General features: G+C 35.6%; 1 protein-coding gene across 3 annotated transcripts in view; it reads right to left on the minus strand.

Moving 5' to 3' along the window:
- Nucleotides 1–25,486, minus strand: part of LOC149086605 (cell adhesion molecule Dscam1-like) — a 250,477-nt gene extending 224,991 nt beyond the window's left edge. For all 3 annotated transcript variants that reach the window (XM_089230984.1, XM_089230985.1, XM_089230986.1), the window contains exon 1: nucleotides 25,294–25,486. In XM_089230984.1, the coding sequence (XP_089087110.1) occupies nucleotides 25,294–25,369 (76 nt within the window). In that variant the 5' untranslated portion in view covers nucleotides 25,370–25,486. The remainder of the gene's footprint in view (nucleotides 1–25,293) is intronic.
- Between the last annotated feature and the right edge of the window lie 2,480 nt (nucleotides 25,487–27,966).

Consider the following 27,966-nt stretch of genomic DNA (forward strand, 5'->3'; position numbering starts at 1 on the left):
TTTTCAGTGGACGACGTCGTGCGCCCTTTGTCGTCGGACTCAATGTTGGCTGTTGCCGTTTGCGTAGCTTGCCGCATGTTGTCGCTTCCAGTGGACGACCGACCTAAGCAACAACTTTAGGAAAAACTCTATTTAAATTACATTCAAGTGCGCTGAACCCATTATTCGAATTTAAAAACGTAATCCAGATTCAAACAGCAGATACTAGAATTGTTATTCAGTGACTGATCCATATTCAAAATGTCACTAAGGTAATTATGACTTGATCCACTGATAAAAGTGAAGGCTATCAACATGTCATTCGTCTTCGTCTATCTCCGGGAAGAATCTCAGCAACATTATAAAAAAGACAGGGACATGTTTCTATCCATATCTGCAAGTTTACAGCGACAGGAAGTTGTGGCTACATATTCGCTGGATGTTGCTTCATGCATAAATGCATTGCGAGCAGCTTGTATCTATATTTGCTTTCCGTTATGTCGTTTAAAATATATATATATATATTTCTACATATATATATATGTATTTTACATAATTTGCATTTTCCCCCGAATGGGATGAGCAAAGAACAAGTAATCCATAAATCTCACATGATGGCTTGACGTTCCGTGAGTTTTACCTACTTGCTATGCACATCGAAAGTACCATGCCAATCATGTAGGTCCTACGAACATTATTTGAATGCATAAGTAATATCGGATTTGAGCAATTCCGAGCATTTCACCGAGAGCAAGGGATATTTAATGGCGGCAAAATAAACAACAAGAAGATACAAAATGAATACGAAGTTTTAAGGATTACGGTGATTTAAGAGAAATATGATTGGGAAAAGTGAACGAGTGATTTTGCATGCAGCTTGAAAATGTTTAAATTCTCGATGAAGGCGATATGGCAACAACAACGCATTCCTCGAGCATTCCCCCTACACACATTTCACTTTTCTGATATATATATTTTATACACTTCGTTCCATTATTCGACATAGTGTTATGTTATCTCCGATGCTGGCTAGCATTTCCTGAGTATTATAGTGGCTCTTTCACGACGCTTATTAATATCATGGGTGATGCTATCAATCGGGTACTGCTATCACTTTTCAAAGTGCAGAGCGGACAAACATCATAACAAAGTAAAAAGCGTTTATAATTATCAGGAATTTGTTTAATGTTATCTTTTTGTCAGTTTTTTTCTTTTTGCATATTTTGAAGCTAAGGTTGAACTAGACTCATTTTTCCCTATAAGTTATTGTTATGAATATAGAATGCTACGTAGGTGGTGAGAAAGCTCTCTTATTGACCATAATTTTCATACTCAGTTCATAATGTCCAAATCTGGTCATAATAGCCACTGTGATCCATGTACGTGTAGCGCTTCTTTTGCAATTTCTTTCCTACAGTGAAGGCATGTTTAAGATGAAAAAAACGTCCCTTTCTTCAGTACATGGTCAGTTCCTTTCAACTGACCACATTCAGAGTTCCTCGGATGAAAACTTTCACAAGAGAATCTATAGAACGCACTGCACATTATGAAAAGAATCGGGATTCATAGGTTCATCATCACCGATTCGGGAAGAATCGGTGATGCATATTACACAGTTCTCTTGTAACTCCTCGAATTTCGGAATAAAAAAACGGATTTATCTTAAAAGGCGGAAACTATTTAGAGCCATTGAATAAAAAGCCCGATTTAACATTTTGAAATCCTTACGTCTGAAAGAAAAACGAAAGTTTTTCGGTTAATCGGTTTCCATACGTCCCGTTCGACCAAACGGGACATATGGTGATCGTACTTACAACCGGGATTTTTTTTCGCAATATTTCTCCCAGTCGGTAATCATTATCATAAATTCCTAATCACGATGTGATCACATTAAGCGGCGTGCACTGTATTTTCCTCTCTGTATTTTAGCACTGTAATATATATTTTTTTCAAAAAAATTTACTTTCTATAATTAGTTCAAATAAATCACATTCATTTGGCGAAAGAAAAACGTTTAATGAATTTTGGTTTTCCAGGAACTGGAAAAATAAAACAGCGGAATTAAGCCCAAAAACAAAATTTTAAATTTCTCTGCACTCTTCATCAATTTTACCGTCACACTATGCTGATGCTTCGCGTTGATAATTCGAGTAGCCCTTGCCAAATTATTCGCCATTTAAGAGAGAGCTCAAATTTCACCAAGAATTTTCTTTATATTTCATCGCCCTCCCCCCCCCCTTCCGGTTTTCTCTAAAAGGATCTCTTTAATGAAATGGAACGTGCTTTTCTTTTGGCCGTAATATTGAACCCTTTTCATGGTTATCAAGTGACGCAAAGTTCCACGCGAAGCCTTCGGTTATTCACCGCGTGAGTTTTCTCTCATCCAAACAAACAACATAAAACGACTCCTCTCTTTCAAGACTTCTAATTAAAAACTCAAATCATCAGACGTTATTAAGCTGATTAAAGTTCTCCTTTTGCGTCAGTTTCACTGAAATATTTGTTTCCAGCGGAACTTCACTCGTTATTGCGACAAACCTTTCCTTATTCTTTCCTCTCACTCGTTGCCCCCCTCCTTTACCTTCTTTCTCAGGCTCTTTCTTTGTATCAAAACCTTTGTTTCGAAGGGCTCTTGTGAAATTCTTATTGTTATTCTAGTTGCACGGAGAAAATAAAAACACTCTTATCATTTGACCAGACAGCAGGAGATGTTTGCGTAGTTTAATTTCGAGACACAAAGTGATTTACGAGTTCTTTAAAAATAACTAAAAACTTCATTTCGAAAAATGCTTATTAATAAAAGATGCGGCGGAAATTATTTTAATCCCCGAAGCCTGTGAAATATTTGTGTCTTTTTTTTTTCCACAAGGATCAAAGCATAACAACGAATACATTCACTTCCATAAATACACGTAGAAGTGAAAAAAAAATGTAAAAGACTAAATAGATACATTCATTAGTAAACTAATTTTCTGTTTTTATAGGAATCCTTCCAATCTTTCGTTTCACGCATACAAACGTATTTTTTTTCAACCCATTCTTTTGTTTCTTATTCAAGACATTTCACGCCTGAAATTTCCATTGAATTCATGTTGAATGAACTTGAATTTCTTTAAACCTATTTTAATGTTTTTGAGGCATGGATGGCAATGAATGTGCTGGAGAATCTGCATCCATTGCATCCACATAACTTTCCTTGTTCTCTGTATCGGATAGTAAGGAAACCACGAACCCACAAATTTGGAGGGAATGAACTGAACTTTGGACAGCTGGGACTATAGGGTGACAGCTGTTTCACGTTTCGGAAAAAAAGCATCGGATGCTTCATCCCTTTTACACAATTATCAAAATATCCTGAGACCACCAAATATCCTGACCAGTTTTGCATACATGAACGCCAGGACTCTGCCGCCGGATTTATCCCGTTGCCGAGATCCCTTCCAGCCCAGCCAGTTTCACTACGGAGCGGGAACAAAGTGTGTATACCTAACAGTCTGAGCGAGTATCTAATGCTGTGTTTAATTTTTCAGTGCTGCCATCTATGTTTCAAATTGTGAGTGAAGTGAAACGATTGAATATTTGCACCGTTGTATGTCCGTTGCTCTCTGTGGCGAGACTTTTACTGAGAAGATCGGCTCACATTCGCTCCTCGAAGTTGGGAAACGCAGAAAACCAACTTCAGCCGATCACAACTGTGGCACCAGTGGGGTTCGAACCCGAGTACTCGCAATGCGAGTCAGTCACTATGACTACCCTACCACCACAGCGGCTACTTTTGTGGGCAGAATAATAACAAGACGCGTTATTACTGCTCAGTATCTTCAGCATTACAACCTGTGATTATTGTGGAACGAAAAGAGAACCGGTGGGACATACTCATCTAAACAGTTGGACAGTGGCAACTGCAGTTAATGGTAGAATTAGCAGATCTATAAATTTCTAACTAAAAAAACGTTATCTAACTGTGAATGCCAGCAAAAAAAAGTTTAATGCTGATGCATCGTGCTTCTGTAATCTTGAGAACATTTTATAGTTCTGAGATCTTGTTGCAAGTAATCCGTGATATTCTATTCAGTTCGGATGCTAAAGCTTGCCGACATTAGCCGGTAGCAAAGTGTTTTCTGAAAAATTCTGTGATACCGATTCTATATCACGCAAATTTCATTGAAAGAACAGACAATAAAAAATGAGAGAATTTGTTGTTCGTATATTATCCAAATTCGGAGTTCTTAAGCCTTTCGCTTGTCGGTTTTTTATCATCGAATTTGGGAATTATACAGTCGAAGTACAAACGATAAATCTCTATAAACGTTCTAGCAACTAGTAAAGCTTGTCTTTAAATTAAATGTATTATTGATCTTATAATACCATGAGAGCAAGAAGAATGTTTCTTGAATTAAGATAAATTTAATTAATGCAACTTGGCCTTACTATTATTAGGATAAGCTTATTGCTGCACCCCGATCCACCCGATAAGGGTAAACGGGGAAATAAGTAGACCGGACGCGCTGTAAATCGTGCCTGTACTTATTGGTAGGGAGAGGCGGGCACAAAGCCCGAATAGGGCACCAGCGTTCGAGAGATTCTGAGTGTTACTCCCTTAATTTGCCTTGGTCTGCTCGTAAGTGCATTACGTATGGGACTCTCGTGGCGACGACCTCGAGGGTTAAGTATTAGGCTAAGAATCAGCAGTAGACATATTACGTCAAGAGAAACAGAGCCTATTATATTTTATTTATAATTAAACTTATAATTAAAGTTCCCTTACTCTGAGTAGTTTTTCTCAAATACTGCTTATCCGAATACAGCCAAGTTTTCAGAATGTCTTATTGAGACTACGGGAGAGAGATTTATGAAAAAACAAAAACTGTTACATTTTCAACCACCACGTAAAAAAGTAGTGGTTGCTTTTTTTCCGATTTTCCATTTTCCCATGGTTCATATAACGTATATATCAAGTTTCAATGCAATACGTTCAATGCAATACACACAATAAAGAACGGGCGCTATATAGATCTGCGTAGTTTTACTATACTGACCAATGTAGCATCCGGCAGTACACTTACACTACTCCGACCTATCTATCACCCGTTCTGGAGAACGTATTTCATTGAAACTTGCTATAAACTGAAGAGCCAAAAAAACTGGTACAGGAATGCGTATGCAAATAAAGAGATATGAAACCAATAAGAGTACGGCGCTGCGGTCGGCAACGCCTATATAACACTACAAGTGTCTGGCATAGTTGTTAGATCGGTTACTGCTGCTACAATGGCAGGTTATCGAGATTTAAGCGAGTTTGAACGCGGTGTTATAGTCGGCGCACGAGAGATGGGACATAGCATCTCCGAGGTAGCGATGAAATTTGGATTTTCACGTACGACCATTTCACGAGTGTACCGTGAATATCGGGAATCCGGTAAAAAATTAAATCTACGACATCGCTGCGGCCGGAAAAAGATCATGCAAGAACGGGACCAACGACGACTGAGGAGAATCATTAAACGTGACAGACGTGCAACCCTTCTGCAAATTGCTGCAGATTTCAATGCTGGGCCATCAACAAGTGTCAGCGTGCGAACCATTCAACGAAAAATAATCGATATGGGCTTTCGGAGCCGAAGGCCCACTCGTGTACCCTTGATGACTGCACGACACAAAGATTTACGCCTCGCCTGGGCCCGACAACACCGACATTGGACTGTTGAGGACTGGAAACACGTTGCCTGGTCTGACGAGTCTCAGTTCCAATTGCTTCGAGCTGATGGATGTGTACGGGTATGGAGACAACCTCATGAATCCATGGACCCTACATGTCAACAGGGGACTGTTCAAGCTGGTGGAGGCTCTGTGATGGTATGGGGCGTGTGCAGTTGGCGTGATATGGGACCCCTGATATGTCTAGATACGACTCTGACAGGTACGTAAGCATCCTGTCTGATCACCTGTATCTATTCATGTCCATTGTGCATTCCGACGGCCTTGGACAATTTCAGCAGGACAATGCGACACCCCACACATCCAGAATTGCTACAAAGTGGCTCCAGGATCACTTTAGACACTTCCGCTGGCCACCTAAATCCCCAGACATGAACATTATTGAACATATCTGGGATGCCTTGCAACGTGCTGTTCAGAAGAGATCTCCACCCCCTCTTACTCCTACGGATTTATGGACAGCCCTGCAGGATTCATGGTGTCAATTACCTCCAGCACTACTTCAGACATTAGTCGAATCCATGCCACGTCGTGCTGCGGCACTTCTGCGGGCTCGCGGGGGCCCTACACGATATTAGGCAGGTTAACCAGTTTTTTTTTGGCTCTTCAGTGTATATCCTATATGGTCTATGGCACAAAGGGAAATTCAATAAGAAAACCACCAATTTTCAGAACTTTTTTTATTCCGTAAATCTCTCTCCTATGATCTCATTAGGATATCCTAAAAATTTGGCTGTATTCGGCTGATAAGCCGGTTTTTGAGAAAAACTATTCGGAGTACGGGAACTTTAATTATAATCTCCCTATATTTCCTTCATTTACTGTAAGGTGAGATATGTCGCTCTCGTAAAGTAAATGATTATCGGGAAAAAAATTGTTTTCTGCTATCTTAAGACATTCGAGTGTGGGGGCAGGCATATCATAAATAATAAGTTTTAGACGTTTTCAGGTATCACACTCGTGAGTGAGTGTGTCACCAACTGTAATTGTTTCCATATTAGGAAAATATGTAGTCATCTATGGTGATAAGTGTCAAAAGAGAAACCAAATTTGTATCATTTTGGAAAATTAAACTTTTATTATTTTAATAAATTTTAAATAAACTTGAAAGTGGCTCCCTTGACTTTAGCATAATTTTGTTTACTGTCATTGCAAAGTGATATATAAAACAGCAAACCTTGAATTTCATTAAAATGATTTTGTTTGCACAATTTGTTTGTATTCACCAAGAACAATAACGTTTGAATTAACGAAGGTCATTTTAATGTAAATCATACGTACACAAACTCACTCCCACGGAAGCACAGAATCTTGATCAGTTAAATGTAATTAGTTTCAATATCGTTGTTAGTCTGTGTGTGTGTTACGAGTTGTGCGAATAATGTAAAATTCAAGATGGTGTTTTCGCTTCACTGCATATACAGTGTATCAATAATTTTCTTTCGCTGAGCACCCGCTATTCCGACGTTTCCGAATAGAATTTGTTAGATTTTATTTCGGAAGTGTACAAGTTGTTTATTCAGAAGTTGATGTTAACATCGCATTAAATCATCCTCACAGATACGACCGGGTCCCACGCCTATCAAAGTGATGGTATCGCTTCAAGTTATCTCACTGGAAGTTTCCTCCGCGCAACTGCATTTCGCCTAAACCTTGTTGATTACTATGTAGCGGTGCAAACAGGAAATTAAGGAAAACAGGATCCTAGATGCATGGGCTTCTCCTTTCCCTTCTACAGCAGGTAAAAGAGAAGCGGGAGTGTTGTGCAAGAGAGATGCCTGAAAAGTCAGGAAAAAGGAATCTGGGGGATAGGTGGAGCGATATGCCTTCACAGAGAGGGCGTTTATGTGTGTGTGTGTGTGCCTAGGTATTTTCACCGAAGATTCACACGCACCCACGGTATACGCACGCACGATTGCTATTTAAAGCCATCGAGTTAATAGAAGTCGGATAACGTTACAACGCGAAAGAACGTTTGAAGATAATTAGTTCTTCTTGATTCGGTTGTTTAGTACTACGCTATATAGAGGGGGTTCCCCCCTTCCTATCTTCTCCTTAACTACTTATTTTATAAAATTGATTTCGGCTCGATTATATGCACTTGAAAACGTAGAGAAAAAAATGTGGTGATCTCTTACATGAAGGAAAGAACGTCAAAAAGAGAAAAAAAAGTTTATTTAACCGAGATAGGAAAAAACGATAACAAGATATATCATGGGCTGAGCGGAAAAATCAAATTTACTCTAGACAAGTTGGCCGAGAAAAAAAAGGGGATGTTCCCAGAGATAACTGTTACTAGAGAAGAAGAAAAATTATGTAATTACGCATCGAGTTTATGGATTGGTTAATGCCCACAATTAGTTTATATAAAGATTAGAATAAGAAAAAAAATCTTCACATAAACAGCATCACAAATAGTCAGACAAGCTTTGAAACAATGATTTCGCAAAAATGATGATGGACTGGAAAAGCGCCCGATTTGGGCCATTTTTTTCTCTTTTGTGGTTTTGCGGTACCATATAAAATACAGTCGGCCTCGCTTAATCAGTTAACGAACAAACGGATGTTTCGCACAATTGGATAGAATCCTCTGGAATCAAAAGTTCTCCCATACAGACAATGTTATAGTTCCCCGCTTAATGGAATAACATCAATAACGTTTCTTCGCTTGATCGAATATTACGATTCGTACAACAACTGTAAATATAAAGAGTGCATAGCAAACAGCATGCACCACATTTTACTGGCGAATCGTGGATCCTAGAGACATATTTTCAATCAGAAAAAACATCCAAATAACATGTATAAATCAGATACGCCATTCATATTGCAAGGCGATGTATTCTCATTGAAGTAAAAAACAACAACAATAGATTTTTATACATACACCCTGTGCTCAAAACCGCAATTAGAAAGTTGTTGACCTGTCTCTCTGGAGGGAAACAAACAAAAAATGGTTACACAGATGGGAGCAAAAGAACAGTTCGATGTTTAGGATATCGCGAAATGCACGAAACATTTTTCAAACTATACTAACGACATGGGTACGACAACTGAATTGTTTCTAGTGCAATCGAATATTATACTTGATCGGATATTACGCACTGGAACCGTTTACATCAGTTTGAGGGGGGCCGACTACTACCACTACTACTAAACCACACATGCACCTCGTCAACATTCGTCTGCGGACTTTCTAACGATTTAATACATGTTGGAATGCGAGTGCACGTGTTGTGAATCTAACGTGAAGTTTGGGACTATGTAATGCTTATGTGTAGTGCTGCCATCCGCCATCAGTCTTTCTAACTATGAGGAAACTGTAATGATTGAATGATTGTACCGTTGTAACCCTGTTCCGCTGTTTAGCGAGACTTTTAAAAGGGGAGATCAGCTTGCATTCGCACCGTGGGAAGGGCCGACAGCCTGTATCATATCCGTCCAGTCTGTTTTCAAAATCAAGATAACGATTAGAACACGCTGAATACGACTATTATCACTAATAACTATTCATATCACTCTCACTAACCATACTTTTTCTTGTAATTTGGTCAGAAATTTGCAAAAGAAGGCTGCTCGAGTAATTTTTAAAGACACTATGAATGACGTCATTACAATGATACGTGAGCGGAACATGATACTTTAATGTCACGAAGAATGAAATGCGTTTTCATTGAACGAAATCAATTTCATTTTGCAAAATAGAAAAAAAAAACTGAATATGGGAAGAGAGAAATTTTCAGGATTTCCAATTGTGCTTGGTGCGTTCGTCGTTCTCTGTACGATTCGTTGCTGATGAAATGTCTTCTCGTTGCTCGTTCCTCTCCACCGACATTATAACACAAGAGTAGAAAAAAAAAGTTCAAAGGCAGATTTTATGTCTGTGAATGAAGAAAGTAAAAGGGAAAAAGTTGTTCCAAATTGCACTTGCACCATTAAATTGCAGACCACGACGATGCACTGGAAAATGATGGCGCAGCAAATGATCCAACAACTTGGAAGAAACGATTTACAGCGAGCAACGGAGAGAAAAAAATGCAGCAGAAACGAATGAATAAAGGTTATGACAAAACATAGGATGGAGCGCTCTGAAATCCGAGAAACCCATAAAAGAGTATTTATGTTCATTTTTCCCTCTAAACATTTCGGTTGCCACAAACCGTTAAGTTTGCGACATGAAGCACATTATTTAAAGCCCTTTCACGACTGCATTTTATTCATTTATTTACCCTCTTTTTTTTTTTTTTAGAAGAGATTGTTCTCGCCCTTTATTTCCTTTCGAGATACGTTTCTTTGACTTAGCACACTACCCATGCATAAATTTCCGCAATATACCTGCGCGCTATCAAATAAATGCCCCAATGCAAAAAAAAAAAAAAAGTCTGTGAATGCTATCATTCGTTCAAACACTGAAACCTCTTTCTGCGAAAACGCATTATGCCGTTCTCTGTCGCCGAGAATCGGCGAGAGTAAACGTGGAAGATCTGATCAACCTACCGGAAGCCGTATTCTTTCGAATGGGACAAAGGGACTTCAACTACTATAAAAACGCAGCTATTTTGAACAAACGGGAAAAAGAGCTTAAAGGCAAAACTAAATCCAGATTATTTGTAATTAAACATGGGAGAATACCTACGAATAAAACAGATAACCGCCATCAATTGAACGTTCGAAAAAATCATATGGGGAAAAAGAGTCCGAAAAAAAATTTACAATACAACGAAATCATATCACTGATACAATTCGTAATACTAAGATTGTCACTAGTCGGGATGTTTGCTCCTTAACAAGAGATATGACTAAAAACTAATGAAAATTTACAAAGTTTGGGCCGTGCGCGGTCGGAATGAAAATCCTCCTCGCAAAAAGTATTTGAAGTTCAACAAAATGTTTGACAAGTGACTATATCCTATTTTTTTCGTATAGTCCGCACATACAAATTTCACAACTTGAAGTAAAAATATCATCGTACTTGTTCGCCATTGCGGGTGTTGATTCGCAGTAGTGTACAACGCGGTGATATTAGTGAACGATGTTCCCTTGATAATTGCATTCGCTATTAACGGTGGCAATCCCGGGATATCTCGGGTTCTTAAAACTCTCTCAAAACGTTGAAAGTTTTCTTCTCCTGACATGTGCCCCTTCCCCTCTCTAACGAACCTGTCAGATCTGCTTGAATTTGTCAACAGGCGGTGTCAGTTTTTTATCAAAGTCCGATAACAGAAAGGCGAAGAAAAAAGATATTTTTCTTTTCCCTTTAAGGTAGTATAGTAATAAAGTTAATTATCCGAATCGATTATCCGAAACGATTGGGAAATGGGGTTGTTCGGATAACCGATAATTCACAACAATTGTACCAATGCCATAGGAGCAGTATGAAACAAAGAAACAGTGATACTAAACACAAAACTATATATATTTTGTATTACACGTATTTTAATAATAATTTAACATTTTGCAAATAACACATAGAACAGACTAGCGTAGTTTGACAATTTCAAAATGGTCATTTATTGTATCTAATTTAAGAGTAAATTTATTGTGTGTTTATTAAACAAATCTCATACAATCCCATTGTCATCTAATTGATTCCTACAACGTCGCTTTGATTTACAATCTACGCCAAAGGAATCATACGAATGCAATTTAAAGTGTTCTTTTGCTGTAATTTTGTTTCGATTATTTTCCGTAAACTCACGGGGAATCTCTGCCCGCCGCTTTCTAAATGCTGGGTTGTTGAAGGTACAATTATACGATTTCACATACACAAATATTACCTTATTTCGAATAATTTATTTTACTGCTGAATGTAATGATTTTCATTTCATATGAGTGAATGGGTTTTTAACAGCCATTTTCAAAGCATTCAATTCTCTGGGCTATAGCAAAACGTGTGAAAGTGAATTGATGTAGAATAAAATACGCTAAATGGATTCGATATCGAGAAAATGATTACCCACATTTTTCATTGGAGAACCAAAGTGATTTACGGGATTCTGTATACGGAGTTATTAAAACGATGAAGCTTCTTTGATGCAGTGATTAATAACGCAAGGCTTAGCTAACAAGGAAAGTGAATAATTGCTGTCTTTGTAAATGTTTATATAATGGGCATTAAATATTGATATGTATAATATGCAATACATCCATATATATTTTCAAGTAGAAATTACATAGTCGGTAAAATTTGTGTCATAATAAGTTGTCTAGATAACTATCAACTGATTTCGGTGTATCCCCTTTTTAATTACATATTAAGTATAAAGTGTATTAAGTGTAAAGCGTTTAATTTAAAGCATTAAAGATTGATATTTGGTGCACACTGATAGTCACACACACTTTCTTTTATTATCATTTTTACCCCTTTTTCCTGTGTTATTAAACATAATGAAATACCAACAGGAGGGTGGCTGTTGCGGGTTTTCAAAACTGAAACTTTACTTATTTCTTGCCCGGCACGAATCCAGTGAATTGTGTAGGGTTGGAAGACTAATCATGCAGGTTCAGGATATAGTCTCGTACTTCACGAGATAGGTAAATTTTTCCTCCATATATTTGAGATTCTTGAGAGGGGTGATGACTATATATATATATATTTATATACATACGGTGGATTGTGAAAAGTATAGGAATTTTTTTTTCTCGAAATTACTTTTGGTATGTGGTGGGAAAGTTGTGTCTTCGGTGTATTAGTTTGCATAATGTTTTATTGAAATACATTCATACCTTCTGGTGGCCCTAGCACCCACAAAATAGTTAAAAATTCACACTTTTTTATGAAAATGTATTAAAAATTTTAAATTAATGAAAAATGCTCATAAATTTTGCAGAATATTCAGGTATTAAACTATAAACTTTTTTATTTAAATTCATTATTATAAACTATAATAATTCGATAACTTCATAATAATACATGAACGATAAATCATAAAACTAATAAATATTGAGCTTATATAATCGCTTTTTTAATTCTATTAATTTGAAAATTTACATATTTTTAAATGTTGTAATGCTTTTTGGTATAAAAATGTGTGATATGGCTTCTTGATTTTATCCTATGGAGCAGTGTCTCTTCTACACACACATTTTCCGACGCCTCAGACACTATAATATTATAGACACTATATATTATAGGCGAATGCATCTTTCAACTGCTTGGGTCTGGCATGAACATTACCGCCGTTCCTTCCAACTTTTACTATAGTAAATAATTTTATACATTTAATAATAAACAATAAACGATTTTTCATTCTCTGCCTATATTATTTTTCCTGTGAAATCGATTATTTAACTCTTTTTTTTTAATTCAAAATTTGCATAGAAATAGATTTTTGGCAAATATTTAAATGTCTCGGGGCACCGGAAGAAATTAATTGAAGTTGAAAAAATTATTTATATGCTAGTATGCTTAAAAGACAACTTTTGCACCCCAAGCCGATTCTTTTATCCATATTTCGGTTTTTCGCTCCACCCTAGTGATGGCCCTTATCGCTAACCTCTGAATCCACGCCTGTGTCTCCCAATTTAAAAAAATACACCGAGTAAATATTCTGTGAAGTGAATATTCGATCAAACAGATACAGATGGGATTTCCTTTTAACCAAAAAGAAGAAAAATATATAGATTGACAATGATTACTACTGATAAGCACTAACCACTGAGAATACTCGTAATTTATCAAATAGTTAACAATCAAATCACAAGGAACAGCATGTTGAAGCCATCGAGTCGGTGGGATACAATGCGATGTGCACTAATATCACTGTCGCGGGGAATTGTGTCTGCTTGTAAACCCCGGTTTTCCTGCTGTAATCTGATGCTTCATTCTCTCGAACTCGGAAAAAGACAGTTGCGTTGAGCCATTAATCATTCAATGCTGTGTGAGCTAACTTTTAAGGAAAAAACTTTTTACCGTGGATAAGATGTTCATTTTCTATCATTGTGAATACAGGGTGGCCCATAAATTTGTAAATTGTTTAAAATTCATAAAAATCAAAGTAATCGGTATATTTGGATGCGGTCTGCAAAAAAAAGTTGTTCTCACCATAGTTTTTTTTTTTCGTACAGCAAATATTATTTAAATTTTTGTCGATAGAGGGTGTTGCATGAAAGTCCAGCAGGTGTGATTGATTCCGAGCTTTTCTGCAATCACTTCTGTGTCCGAAACGTTCGTAAAGCTTCAGTCAGTGATTTGGGGCTGAGATGAAACGACTTCACAAATCCTTTATCGACCCATGCCAGCATGACAATGGAAATCTCATGCAAGCTTCCAGTAACAGGAAAATACAGAAATTAGCTGTTGATCGTAAAAAAACTGTATGATATTCAGTTTTTTTAATAATTTTTTTTTTCAGTGATTTACAGTCGTGTAGTTCCCTCTTTCGAGAAAACTTTGCACTAATAATTTTAATTTTTTTCCCCGTACCAGCAAAAATCCCCCCCCCCCTTCATGACTTTTTCGCAAACCACAATTCAAATATACTTATTTCTTCAATTTTTATAAATTTTTGGACTATTTACGAATTTATGGGGCACCCTATACTACTAAACCATACATGTACCTCACCCATATTCCTCTGCGGAACCTCTAACGAATTGGTACATGTTCGAATGTGCGTAAACCTGACGTGAAATTTGTTTCTGTGTAATGCTTGTTATGTGTAGTGCTGCCAACTGCCACCAGTTTTTCTAACTATGAGTGAAGTGTAATGATTGAATAATTTATTGTTGTAGGCCTATTGCTCTCTGTGGCGTGACTTTTCTATGGGGAGATCGGGGCGCATTTGCGCCTCGAAGTTGAGAACCACAGGAAACCGGCTTCGGCCGACCACCACGGTGGCGTTCGAACCCAGATCCTCCCGATGCGAGTCCGTCAGTATGACCACTCGACCACGACAGCGCCGGGAACCTTATACTTTTTTTTTTTTATACCGAGCACAACTCAGGTCTATCGCCATAGGCAATTTACTACCTAGCGAGTTGTGCCGGAATTGTAAATGCGTGTACCTAACAGTCTGAGTGAGTATCTAGTGTTGTGTATGATTTTTCAGTGCTGCCATCTATATCTCAGAAGTGAAGTGGGGCACCTTATACTACAAATGGGTACGTTTGAACATTTTCGCATTTGTAGAAGTGTGTATGATTCTGTATTTCATTAGAAAAAAACGCCTTGGCGGAAAAAAAAAAATGTCATTCGGTCGACATTAAAGCTTTCAACCACTGTCAAAATTTCTTAACGCATATGGCAACAGTTGTGAGATATAAGTATATGCACGTGACATTTTCAAAACAGGATGTCATACCCAGCAAGGCTTACGAATAATGCTGTTTAAAAATAAATTGTAAGATAATATCATTTCTTACTGAATTGTTGGTTTTGAAATGTTTGTGTTTCCAGTATCACCCAGAATATTCGATATTAACCGTTTCAGCGGTTTTTAAAATTTCCTTAATGCGCATTTTAACTTTCACAGTAGAAATCACTAAATCTTATGCTGAACTCCGCCTGTTTTAAGTAAGGATTTTTTCCCCCCAATCTTGCACATCTGATAAATTCTCCCACACCTCCTCCCCACAAAAAAACCAAAAATAAGAATAATAATAAATGGAAAAGAAAGATAAATATATATTTTTGTATAAGTTATACCCTCCCGAAAGGAAAAATCCATCTTTCCCTTTCTGTTATCAAACGTTGAACAGAAGGTGACTTCACACACTGGCAGTTGATCTGGCAGGTACGGGAAAGAGGGGGGGGGGACATGCTACATTAGACAATGACCGCCATACGGATCTAGCAGGGCTCGACATTGCCAAAAGGAGAGGGTTTTAAGGAAGTCAGAAACCTTACCATTGCCGCTGCCAGGGTAAAAACACTCACCTTGACTTTTTAACGAACCTAGCAGATGGGCTTGGTTTTGCTTCAAAAAATCATGTTCATTCGTGTCAGTATCTTCGTTCGAATATTTGGTGCTTTTAAGAATTTGCAGGCTACTTGTATTCATATATACGTTACGGTAAATGCGATAAATCGGTTGTTATACATAGTTATCAATCGTCTTGGTAAGTATGATAAATGTATCACAGTTACCGGAAAATATGCATAATACCCACTCGTCGTCGGTAAAGTTGATAAATACTGAAAACATCACTTGTACCACAGATTATACACAATAACCAAGTGTCGTTGGTAAATACTAAATATATATTACTTTTTTTACCGGAGATTATGCATAATATGCAAGCATCGTTGGGAAATTTGATAAACAGGAAAAACTTCCATATGAGTCTAGTACGTGTGATGATTATAGTCGGGCCATGATAACAAATTTTATGATTGTACCTGTATATAATGACACGATACATGTATGAATTACACCATGTATGTATATATAGATGGTATACGATTATCATGTTTACCAACGACACGACGCTTGGGATGAAGAAGGATAAAGAACGAATATTTTGCGCCTAGACAAGATGTTGACTCGAAACCTGATGGTGGCATCAAAGTGTTACGAAAGAACCGGATCTAAGGAAAGGAGGCTTCATTTATATTTAATTTTCACATTGCCTGCGCCCGTAACCATGACTAACGAGCGGTGCCATCAGATTTTTCTTTCTCTTCTTCTTCCTCTAATGAAGAATTAGGTGAACAGCTTCATAAAACAATTACGAAATCGCTTCGGAAAATCTCAGCTGTGGCAAAAACGGGCGAATCGGTCTAACAGAAAAAGGTTCCGGGTAAACTATTTATTGCCTATTTCTGGACCAAGTCTGACATTTACTCTGGAAGTAAAAAGATTTACTCTAGCCAATTCCTTTCTTTTTATTTTGCTCTTTTTTTTTCTAATCTTTCTTTTTGTATCTACAATTCAATGTGTTTGTATAGCTACATCATTCTTTTATTTATTCATTTATATTTAGTCTTTTTAACGAGTCATTTTTAATCATTTTTTATCTCGTTTGAAGCGTTAACTCGTATTCTCCAGAATAGAACAGGCGACACGAAAAAAGAAAAAGAAAGCAAAAAAAAAGAGAGATAAAAGAGAATTTGTGCATGTGCGCGCGTAAACACAAGAGAACAAGTCGTATCTATTCAGTGAACGGAAGTTTCTGCATTATCTATGGCACTTTATCATGTATTTTGAACAACGCGAAATGGTCTTTCACTCAAGATGGGATCGTGGGAAACAAAACATGTGCAAAACTGCAAAAATTCCCTTTTTGTGATATGCATGTTGTTTGTGTGTATGTGTGTGTGTGTTACTGCAACACGCCTCGGCGAATATCTACCCGCAACTAATTTAACTTTCTCTTGAGCCCTTTCGGATAAAATAGTTTCATTTCCACCGTCTGTAGATATTTTTTTTACACAAGAGTATTTTCCTTATACGAGAAAGAATTTAATTTTCATACATTGTAAACAAATGCGTGCAATTTAAGTAGGGTATTAATGTTATCACTAATAATTGAAAATATATACATAAATGTATAAAAATGCGAGTACAAAGGTCACAACAAGCAAATTGCCCTACGAGGTGGCTGGAAAAATTTGGCCATAAAAATATGGATGCAAATATGTTACAGTAAATGTGATAAATCGATTGTTATGCATAACTACCAAAAGTCTCGGTAAGTTTGATAAATTTATCACCTTTACTGGCAAATCAGCGGTGATTATGCACAGTACCCAAGTGTCGTTGGTAAATTTGATAGATACTAAGAAAATAACGCATAATTTGATAAAATGATATGCCATTACAATCGTTAAATTTGTTAAATCGGAGTTCAATATATCGAGATCCGATTGTAGAATCCGTCAAATATGAGTTGGATTGATGCCACCATCAGTTGGCAAAGTAAATCGAGTATGGAAATGTTTGTGAACGAGGAAGGCAAAGGTATACCTTCTGACCTTCTTACTTACATAGTCTTGTAGGTTGGTAATTATAAGGTATGGATGAAAAAATAATTCTAATTCCACCCTTCTGGTTATATTTAAAATATGAAGAGAAAACTTCCCCAAAAAAATTTTGATAGCCTTTTTTGGGGAATTTTTTACCATGTTAGAAGATTTTTCTGTTTCATAGTTTGAAAAAAGTGATAACATTACTCAAATGACAATACCACCTATGATTCTAATAAGCGGCTTCTACCGTATAAGAACTATGAGTTAGCAGCCTCCATATTTTCATTATTCACTCGTCAGCTTAGTTTGAACAGTGCCGAATATACTAGGCCTGTAAAATAATGGATTTTCATTGTGGAAAAAAACTAATCAGTATTTTTCATTGTGTGTAAGACTTTTGTATTGTTTGACCAAGTGGATATGTGAATGAATATCTCTTTTTCTCTCTCTTCTTCCGTAAAGATATTCAAATTTTACATTAATTATAGTTTCAAAAACGATCAGTTTCCGGAAAGAAAAACGATATTTTTCTCCCCCAAAATGATATCAGAACTAACGTATTCAGCAATTTAAAATAGTAAACAATTGAACTGTGATTGTCTATGGAAATAAAATATAAAAAATATTACTTTTCAGGAAATATACTATTCAGGAAATTTCGAAAATATTCAGAATTTAAAAAAAAATTCCTGTCTACAAATAAATTAATTAATTGTACTGATAGCTATAGAGCATGAATGAGATATTTTCTAAAAGAAATTTTGTTAACGATAAAAATACAGTATATAAAATTTAAAATCTTAATTAATTCATTGAATTATAAAGAAATTGAATTTTTGTGTGAATGCTCTAAAAGAGTTGAAGTAAATGTTGAATTTTATGTAGTTTAAGTTTCGTGTTAAGCAGATAAATGCAAAAAATCCAAAATAGATTGTATAGTCATACCCAGTTATGACGACATAGTAGGTTTCTCTAAATTTGGTCGTTATAACCGATGTTGATGTTTTTAAGACATTTTTTTGAATAAAAATATGAACCAAGGCAATCAAATACTGTGTCTGAAGTTTTTATTTCTTAATGATATGAGTGACTATATTGATCAAGAAAAATACAGGATATCACCATAATTAATACTAAACATCACCGATTCTTGCAAAAAATATCTCCAAATGTCAAATTTTTTTCCAAATATTGTTTATAAATAACTTTGGGACAGAAATAGCATACTTGCTGCAGGGCAAATCTGTTAAAATAAATATTTTACGAGAAAAAAGAAATTGAACTTGTGGCAAATAAGTGAGATTGATATTTAGTCGCATTCAGCATATCATTCATAAATTATGCAAATTATCCTCATCCCATGCTTCTAATAAAGAATAGGAATTAAAGCAAGCTTCGTTGAATAAACGAGGCAAAGGAAACAAGTTACATAGTCAAGAAGGGCAAAATGTGGAAATGTTATTGTAATGGTAAAGTCAATGAGCAAATCGGAGCTTCAAGCATGCAATAAATATTTTTTTTATTAAGTGAAAAGGAAACAACAGGTGAACATTCCTTGGATATGATCAGCCCTAATCGTAGGGAGTTCTTGTCTTAACGTTATTGAAACGGATATAAGTGACAAAATATTTGTCAATTGTTTGTCAATTTGTCAGCGTGGTTGCTTTCCTTCGACGTTATAAGCAAAGTTCATTAATATTATTCTCCATTGAAATAATTTCGTGCCACCGATTATTGATTTTATCACCGAGGTGTAGTAACAACCGAAGTCGGATTAACTGAGTTTGACTGTATATTGCGCGCAGCAGATACGGAACAGGCCGCTTAACCCTTCCACCACTGACGTTATTTTGAGGTACCACTAATTAAATGTTAAACTCCCGTAACATCTCTTACATTCGTTGTTTGTGCTGGTATTTTGAATTATAAATCTGTGTAACTACATTATGATTGCTAGGTGACAGCACAAGTGTGGGACAACTAGTTTTTCATTTGTTAATTAATAAAATTCAGTTGGAAGTTTTGTCCCTGTAAAAGTGTTTACTGTATTACACAAACATGCTACGCAGTAGAACACTGCTTTTACGAAACGTTCCGTAACAAATGTATGAAACTAATTATGTCTTTCTCTGCTGTAAAATGAATAGATATTCACATATTATTATGTGTTATTCAACATATTTTGAATTGGTATTTTTTATTTTTACTGTAAGCTTATAGGGCTAACGAAACTTTGAAGTACAGGACAATTAATTAATTCCTTGTGTACTAAATAATGTTTTTGGATTTTTTAAGGTTTTAAATTAGAACTATAAGGTACATAATTTGATTAGAACTTGTTACATACTAGTAATTAGTAAGTAAGAACTTTAAACACGTTTAGCGAAGAATACTGTTTTTGACATTTTACTTGAGTTTGAAACATGATTTCTAATACTCTCTTCATGGTATCATTACGAAATTTTAATCTAATATTCTGCTATATATATTAAGATTATGAACCAAAATATAAGGTCTATCACATATATTTGTCTGATTACTGTGCTTTATAGACAATATGTGAAATGAAATTGAAAAAAAAACTTCACGCGTACATTAACAGATTTGTGTGTAACTTATGAACTACAAAATTTTGTTCATAACTTGCACCATCACTAGCTGAATGTACTGTGAAAATAAGAAAAAATTCCATTCATAAAATCTTTTGCAATCGCGTTTGGAATATCACATGAATTTTGCATAAAATTTGACATAAAAATGATTTTTCACAGAAAATTACATAGGCAGGACAAAATGCATTATTGTTTTCATCATTTTGGGACACTTTCTATCAAAAAAATGGAATTAAAGTTCACTCCAGTACTATTTTATAGAAGAGAGCTCTCGAACGTAGTCGGACACCTTATATTTCAGGCATTTACCGTCTTCACTTCAGAACTTCAAAATATGTGTATATATATATATTTCAACAATAGCAAATTTCTACGTTTTGGAGGTAGTCCGAGCTAAAAAAAAAGGACGCTCACATTGGAATGTGAAAGCTTTATGCAATACGAATTGTCATAAATATTAATTATGTACGGTTTATGTTGCATTTTATGTGTTAAGTCAAGTTTTTCGTTTTACACTGCCACTTTCGAGAGGAAATTGAACTTCTAAATCAGAAATAAAAAGAAACTCTGGGCCGTGTGTGTGTGTGTGTAATAAATATTTTAGTGCAAACCGCACTTTTTTATGTCAATTTCTTGATTTGTTATCAATTTTCAAAATGTCTCTAAAACTTCTTGTCCACCCTTTATTATTATTATTGGAACTATTTCAATTCCTCGTGACATGGAATTCAAATTCACATAATTTATTGGATTTTCTAAACCTCTATGTCATGATATTTTTTTCTCAAAAAACATCAATCCATGATACATTTCTTTTCCGTAGAGTTAAACACAGAATATGTTTATGCAATGCTTTTTACTTTTTACTGTCGAAAAATGCTGAATAACTTGACAACTTTTCATATTGATTCAATCTACAGAACATAGAAACAAAATTTTTGCATGGATTTGATGTTTTCATATGTACGTCTCGATTTCACAGGAACGGAATTTACCGAATTCTATTTCCCTCCACATCTTAGACGAATGAACATCGAAAAGGTTTATCAATGTTATCCCGACTTTATGACAAAATTCACGAGTTTATTCTACGAGCTTCATGTTCTCGATGTCATTTCCCGAAAAGTGTGATATTATTAATACACCGACGATGTTCCGTTCACGATCTTATAAAGATTTCATGCGAATGCCATCTGAGAGTAAAGTCGAGTCGGACTAGAGCTTCATAAAGCATCACTGAGAGGTGGATGGGCATGTCGAAGCGTCATATTCAGGGATTCTGGGATTTTGCCAAATTACACCTTGCCTTTCCGAAATGTGAAAAGAAAAAAAAAAGTTCTAGATGAGAAGGTAAGAAATATATATTCTGATTGATAGCATAGAATCAATTTCTTCCATGAATCTGACCTCTTTCTCCTTCGCTTTTTTTTTTATTAATGTAAAGTTATGTTACCGAATGTTATTAATATATTCCGCGTTATCGAATGCTAGTGCAATCACTAATCTTACACATTTTTCTAAGAACGTGATTGCATCCGTAGAACATTTTTATGACTGACTGCAGGAATAGGTGAAATGTACTGAAGTATCAAGTATGGTAGCCCCGAGGGATTTTTGAACGGATTTTAATTTTGGTAGCCCGTTTAAATACATACATATATATATATATATACATGTGCGATGTTGCGGTAACATTGGAAGTTCTGGCACCCGCTCCATGACTTTTTTCCTTCCTAGGGAAAAAATTGGGGAGCTGGCATTGCCTGCTCTTTCTTGCGGATCTTTGAGGGTTGATTCCTTCGTTTCCCTGAGCTGAGGAAAAAGCAGTCTATCTATCTCTCTCTACCGTCCCACGTCAGTGCTATTTGCCAAAGGTAAGATCGACTACTGACGACTCTACTTCAGCACCTCACACCACAGTATATGAAATAAAGAAGGCAGAGAGGGCAGTGTCTCTAGTGGTGTAGATAGTAGCATGCTTACTCGATTTGCACGAGGGTTTAGGTTCGAGTCCTGGTGGAGACTAGATGACTTTTCTTTCCGAGTGAACCTCGGATAATACCCAACAATATCTTATTTTTTTATTTTTTTCTGATAATTTTACGCTGTATTTACAGAATTGGTTATTAATAACAAATGATGAAATATGTTTTTTAAGGTGTTACATTCTATTATATTGTACAGACTAACAAATTCAAACTCTTACATGAAGTTAGGAAAATAAATAAATTTTATGAACATATATACTTGTATATAAGATTTATTTTTCATTCTCTGTTAGGTCTCTCTAACAGAGATTGGTAGTGGAATTTGTAATAACCAATGCTTATGAAAACTTTTGGATAATTCTATTTCACGAAATAAATAAAAACATAAGAATCTGAAGAAGCTTGGTGGTAAAATGATGGTTTGCTTTAGAAAAGCAAAAATATTTTTGTTGATGCAATACAAGTTTGGAAAATTCACTTCCTGGCCTTTCAGTAAATACTGTGGATGCTCCACGTGCGACATCTTGTGCAAACGGTACAAATGTCATTTGCTGTGGGAATTCCCTGTAACACCCCTGAAGATGGATTTACCCACAGCTGTCATTGAAACGTTGAAAAACTAATTTCCCAGACCATAAATCAACAGCTCTAAAATATTATGTAATGCAACTGTCGTAAAAGTCTCCCCGCAAAGAGGAATAAGCCCTGCAAGATTTTAAAATCTCAAGCATTATGCAACATGCCAAATAACCTACCGAGTCGCTTGTTTGCAGCTTTTAAGCTGTGACTGAAGTTGTTTTACTGACGGGGAGGGGGGGGGGGGGTTCCAACTTTAACGCTTTAAATGCGAGTCGGTCTCCCAGTTGAAAAAGTCTCTCCGCCGAGATAAGTCTGGCCCGCCGCCAACGTAAGACTTGCAGAAGATGAAAATTCAATTATTTACCATCTTTACTTCAAAATATGGAAGGCAGATGGCAGAACCAGCAAGAACTTAAAGCAAACATGACTCTGAAAATGTAAATACGTTAGGGCCACCCGTTAAAAATTCCGTAGAGGAATGTATACAAGGTACATATACGGTTAAGTAGTAATCTACGTCAGCCGCAAGAACCCAGAGGAGAGACGGGGTGGGAAACTGCCACTGCTGACAAATTTTAGTAGGCCGAAAATTTTTGGAGATAACAAAACATTGTTATAAAATTATCGAATATTACAGTGGTGGGGCTGCAAAAAATCATGTTCACACCCCCCCCCCCCCCACAAAAAGTCTGGGTACAGCCCTGGTATAAATTATCAAAAGCTTATCAGAGCTTATAGCTTAGGCTTATTAGCTTATATATATTATCTTAAAAATGACTTCATCATGTATTAGAAAATACAGCGATGACACTACAGTGTATAAGTGATTAACAAGAAACAAGATATAAATGTGGTCATTACGTGATTATTGGAGTTCCATGAAACTAATCAACAGATTGGCTATCACAATTGAAGTAAACTTAATTGCCTTTAAAATTCACAATCTTCCCCATAGGTAGGATTTAATTATTTGATTATTGAATTATATATATATATATATAACGTTATTATATATATTATATATAATTCTATATTAAATATCACGTTACTTTTGGAACCGTAAAATTTATTTGGAATTTTAATTTAGTCGATTGTTTCAAATTTACGAAATGAGGCTATGCAATGTGTTTCCTCCAGAAAGATTCGGAAGGCATTAAAATTCTATAGTTGATCCTAAAGTTATATAAATTCTGGAAAAAGTAAGCAAAACAGTAATTCAGCTTAGATAGAGGCACCTGCGATGAATGATAATGGAGTAAAATATAAGAATAAAAATTTCTCAAGCAATTATCAAATAAACAACATTTCCGCACGTTATACTGTTTAATACAACTTTCCTAGAAGAAATACGACGATGATCGTGAAATAAAATATCATATCGATATCAAAAATTCTAATCAATGTTGATTCATGAAATGTTTTTTTTGAAATAAAAGAGTGAATGTTTTTGTTGCGGTAACAATAAAGAAAGCTGCAAATTTCACCGATTGCCATTTTTTCGATGAATATATATAACATTTTTAAATTTATATGTTTCTGCTAATATATATTTAAAAATACATTTTTCCTCTGATAAATTTTGGTATACGTACAAGGTGGACCAGAAGTACCCTGGACACATTTTAATAATCAAATAAATCAATTAAACAAATCAACAACAAAGTAATATAAAAATTTCACATGCATTAGAATACTTATCATGGCTCAGATACAGTTTTTTTGAGCAGTACTGGTATATCGCCAGAAACGACAAAATGTTCCTATCATAGGTATGACACCATTATTTATAATTGATTATTTATAATTTTTGACACCATTAATTTATAATTTATAATTAATTAATAAAAATAAAAAATAAATTTATTTTGCTATAAAAGACATTTTTTTAAATAATTCAATAATCTGAAAATAAACGGAAGGTAATTAATTCTTACATTTAAAAACGTATGAAAAATGTATGGTTAACCAAATTGTCACATGAGCCTCAGAACATTAATGCGTGAACAACATAGGCTTGTAGCAAATATAATAAAAAAATGTGCATGTGTGTCATCTAACTATATATGGTTTTCTGCAAAGCACTATTACAGTTTCACAGATAGGCTGTATTTGAAGTTCCATGTAGTCTCGCGTGAGCGCAAACATTTTGATCAGATCGAAGAATTGTCAACTTGTGCTTACCTTTTTTTGATTTCGTAGACAATTTCTAACAAGTTTGGAAATTTTAAATGCGACATTAGAAAAGCTCTGATTTTCGAGATTACCTGAAGGAAGTTTCATTTTCAGTTGGAATGCGGGAACAAAAAAATTCAATTTCATGGTGTGTGAAACCTCTTGTCATGATCTTACAATGCACGTTTATTGCTAATGAAAATAAAGAGTGGGAAGAATAAAATATAGTGTCGTACGCATTGTGTGTGTGGAACATTTTCAGCGATCTTCACAAGAAACTTTGTAAAACCTGAAACGAAACATTATGCTTGCGAAACATTCATTGAACTCGGCTTACCTTCAGTAAGAAATATAAAGCCCAAGAAGTTTATCACGAGTAGCATTTGCACAGAATATCTCGGAAATGATTTCATGCCAAAGCGCGCGTGTTGGCTACACGTTTTCAAGAGACGGAATTTTTCTCGTCCGTTCGTCAGAGACACGGGTAATGATAATCCATCCAGAGAAAGATTTAGGTCCGCTTCCCGCTGTGGTTGCGTTCACGAGTGATGCGATCGGTTCGGCGTTTCGTTGTGGCTCGCCGCGGGCGCATGAGCAGAAACAACTCCAAATCCACGTGGTGGCTCCTACTTGTCTTTTCCGTTTCCTTGAAATAGCCAAAACATACACACATTTTGAAGTAAAACGAATATTACTACTATGGGTAGATTTTATCTTTTACAAATTTAAGCGTCTTTCAGCATAAAAACACTGAATCGAATCGGAAATAAATATTAAAATAAGAAGTCGAGAAGAATAATTAAAAATTATAAGTAAAGAAACAAATAAGGAAATAAATACAAACTAATGAACACAGTTGTGTCTTAACGAACACCACTGCTTACTTTTACTTATTTGTTGTATATAAAAGAACAAAACAAAGAAAACTAAGCGTTTGCATGAAATTTATTTACAAGGACCACACATATAAGTTCCTTTATTCTGGAATAGCTCGCGAACCGTTGATTCTAGAGACATACTCACAATTAGAAAAATTATCCAAATAACGTATACATTTCGGATACGTCATTAATATCACAACAGGGTGTATAATTATGAATATAAAAAAAATAATGTTTTTTTTTTTTCACCTCGCTGGGCATTTTGCCTGTTGTGGGTTTGTATTTGAATTTGGTCACCTTGTCCTAAAAACACCAATTACAAAGTTGATCTGTTTCTTCTGAGCCCAAAGAAAAGAACTCCGTGTTTAAAAGTACGATATTCGCTCAGATATTTGAATTCGGAAATCACTAAATCTGAATTAAAGAACCGCCTATACTAAAGTAAAATCTCATTCTACTCTTCATATGCTGTTCTTACCCTCATTTACTGCGATTTTCGAATTCAACTTTCTCAGCGAGTATTGCATTTGAAAATATGACCCCCCCCCCCCCACCTCTGTTTTTTCGGCTCATTGGAGATGGGGCAACAATTTTCCAACTGGCTTTTTTAGGACAACGTGATCGAATAAAAAGTTAATTTTTTATTTCCATAGCTATATAATTCCCATGATATAATAATGGCGTGTCTGTGGTCTACCACAGTTGCTTGGATATTTCTTGCAAATAGAAGAATGCTTTTAGGATAAACGGTTCACGAGTTATTACAGGATAGAGGGACATTTCTATGCACCCTGTATATTTTGGTATATGCCATATTATCTGTTTACACTAAAAACATGCTTACGTAGGAATAATCAAAAATACTCTACTGAACAATGACTCAATTCAAACATGCATTTATAGTTTATAATTTTTTTGCTATTTAAAATATCACTAGTTCTTTTTTATTTAATTTTTATAATATTGTTATTTATTTCTATTTACATCGGATTCACTAGGCAGCATACGTTTCAGCGATCTTCAGCTTCAGAACGTTTCTTTCCACTCTAGTGTACATTCTTGTAGAGAAATTTCGCAAATCAAGAAGTATTTAAGCACATTGCACGTGCACTTGAAATATATAATATAGATAAAAATAGGAAATTCCATAGGCAATTCCCAATTTTTTCCGTCGTCACTTTATGGGTTGAATATAGCAAACTACTACTACGGCTAAACCAAACATGGGCCCCGTCCATATTCTTTTGCGGCACTAACTTCTAACGAATTGGTACACGTTGGAATGTGAAATTTCGTTTTGTGAACTTAACGTAAAGTTCGTTTCTGTATATTGCTTGTTATGTGTAGTGCTGCCATCCGCCATCAATTTGTCTGATTATGACTGAAGGGAATGATTGAATAACTGTACCGTTACCGAACAACAACTCACTCTTCTTTTGTCATGTTTTGGAAACCATTTGTCATGTTTTCTGTTTGTTTGTTTGTTTGCAAACTTTACATGAAATTATATTCGAAACATATATCACCTTCCCCCCTCCTTCATGCTAAAAGAACGAATGCGCAATGTCCTTAGGAAATAAAAGCACAAGGAAATGACGTTGGAATATTTACTGTACCCATGTTAATCTATCGCCCCGTTTACATGCGCAATATTGCGGTAGCATTGGGATTTCTAGCACCCGCTTGACGTGTTTTTTCCTTCGTAAAAAAAGAAATTGAGAGCGGTCATTGGTGAAAATTCTTGAAGCGGGTTTTAAACCCGCTTTTTCTGTTTCCCATGTAAACGGGGCTTATGGGAATTATTCTCTTAAAATGTTTTGTAACATGTGTTTCAGTAGGGATGCACATTCGAGTTTCGGGCAAAACGTAAATAGTAAAATTATGTATTATGTATAACAGAAAAATTTGCACATTCATGCTTTTAGCATGAGGATAACGATATACCCTTCATATTAAAACTCCCTAATCAGTCGTCTGCCAGCCGACAGTCCAGTGTCTAGGGAGCTAGCTTTTGACTGTGCAGGCATGAAAATGTCTACTAACACTAACAAATTCCTTGAACGGATCATACCTCTTGGGAATACGTGAGGATCACGATGTTGTAAAAAATAAAATAGATGAAAAAAAAT

Source organism: Pholcus phalangioides, unplaced genomic scaffold (genome assembly GCF_987345545.1).
Source record: "Pholcus phalangioides strain wild (caught in Gottingen) unplaced genomic scaffold, Ppha-v1.0 ptg000004l_1, whole genome shotgun sequence".
NCBI lineage: Eukaryota > Metazoa > Arthropoda > Arachnida > Araneae > Pholcidae > Pholcus > Pholcus phalangioides.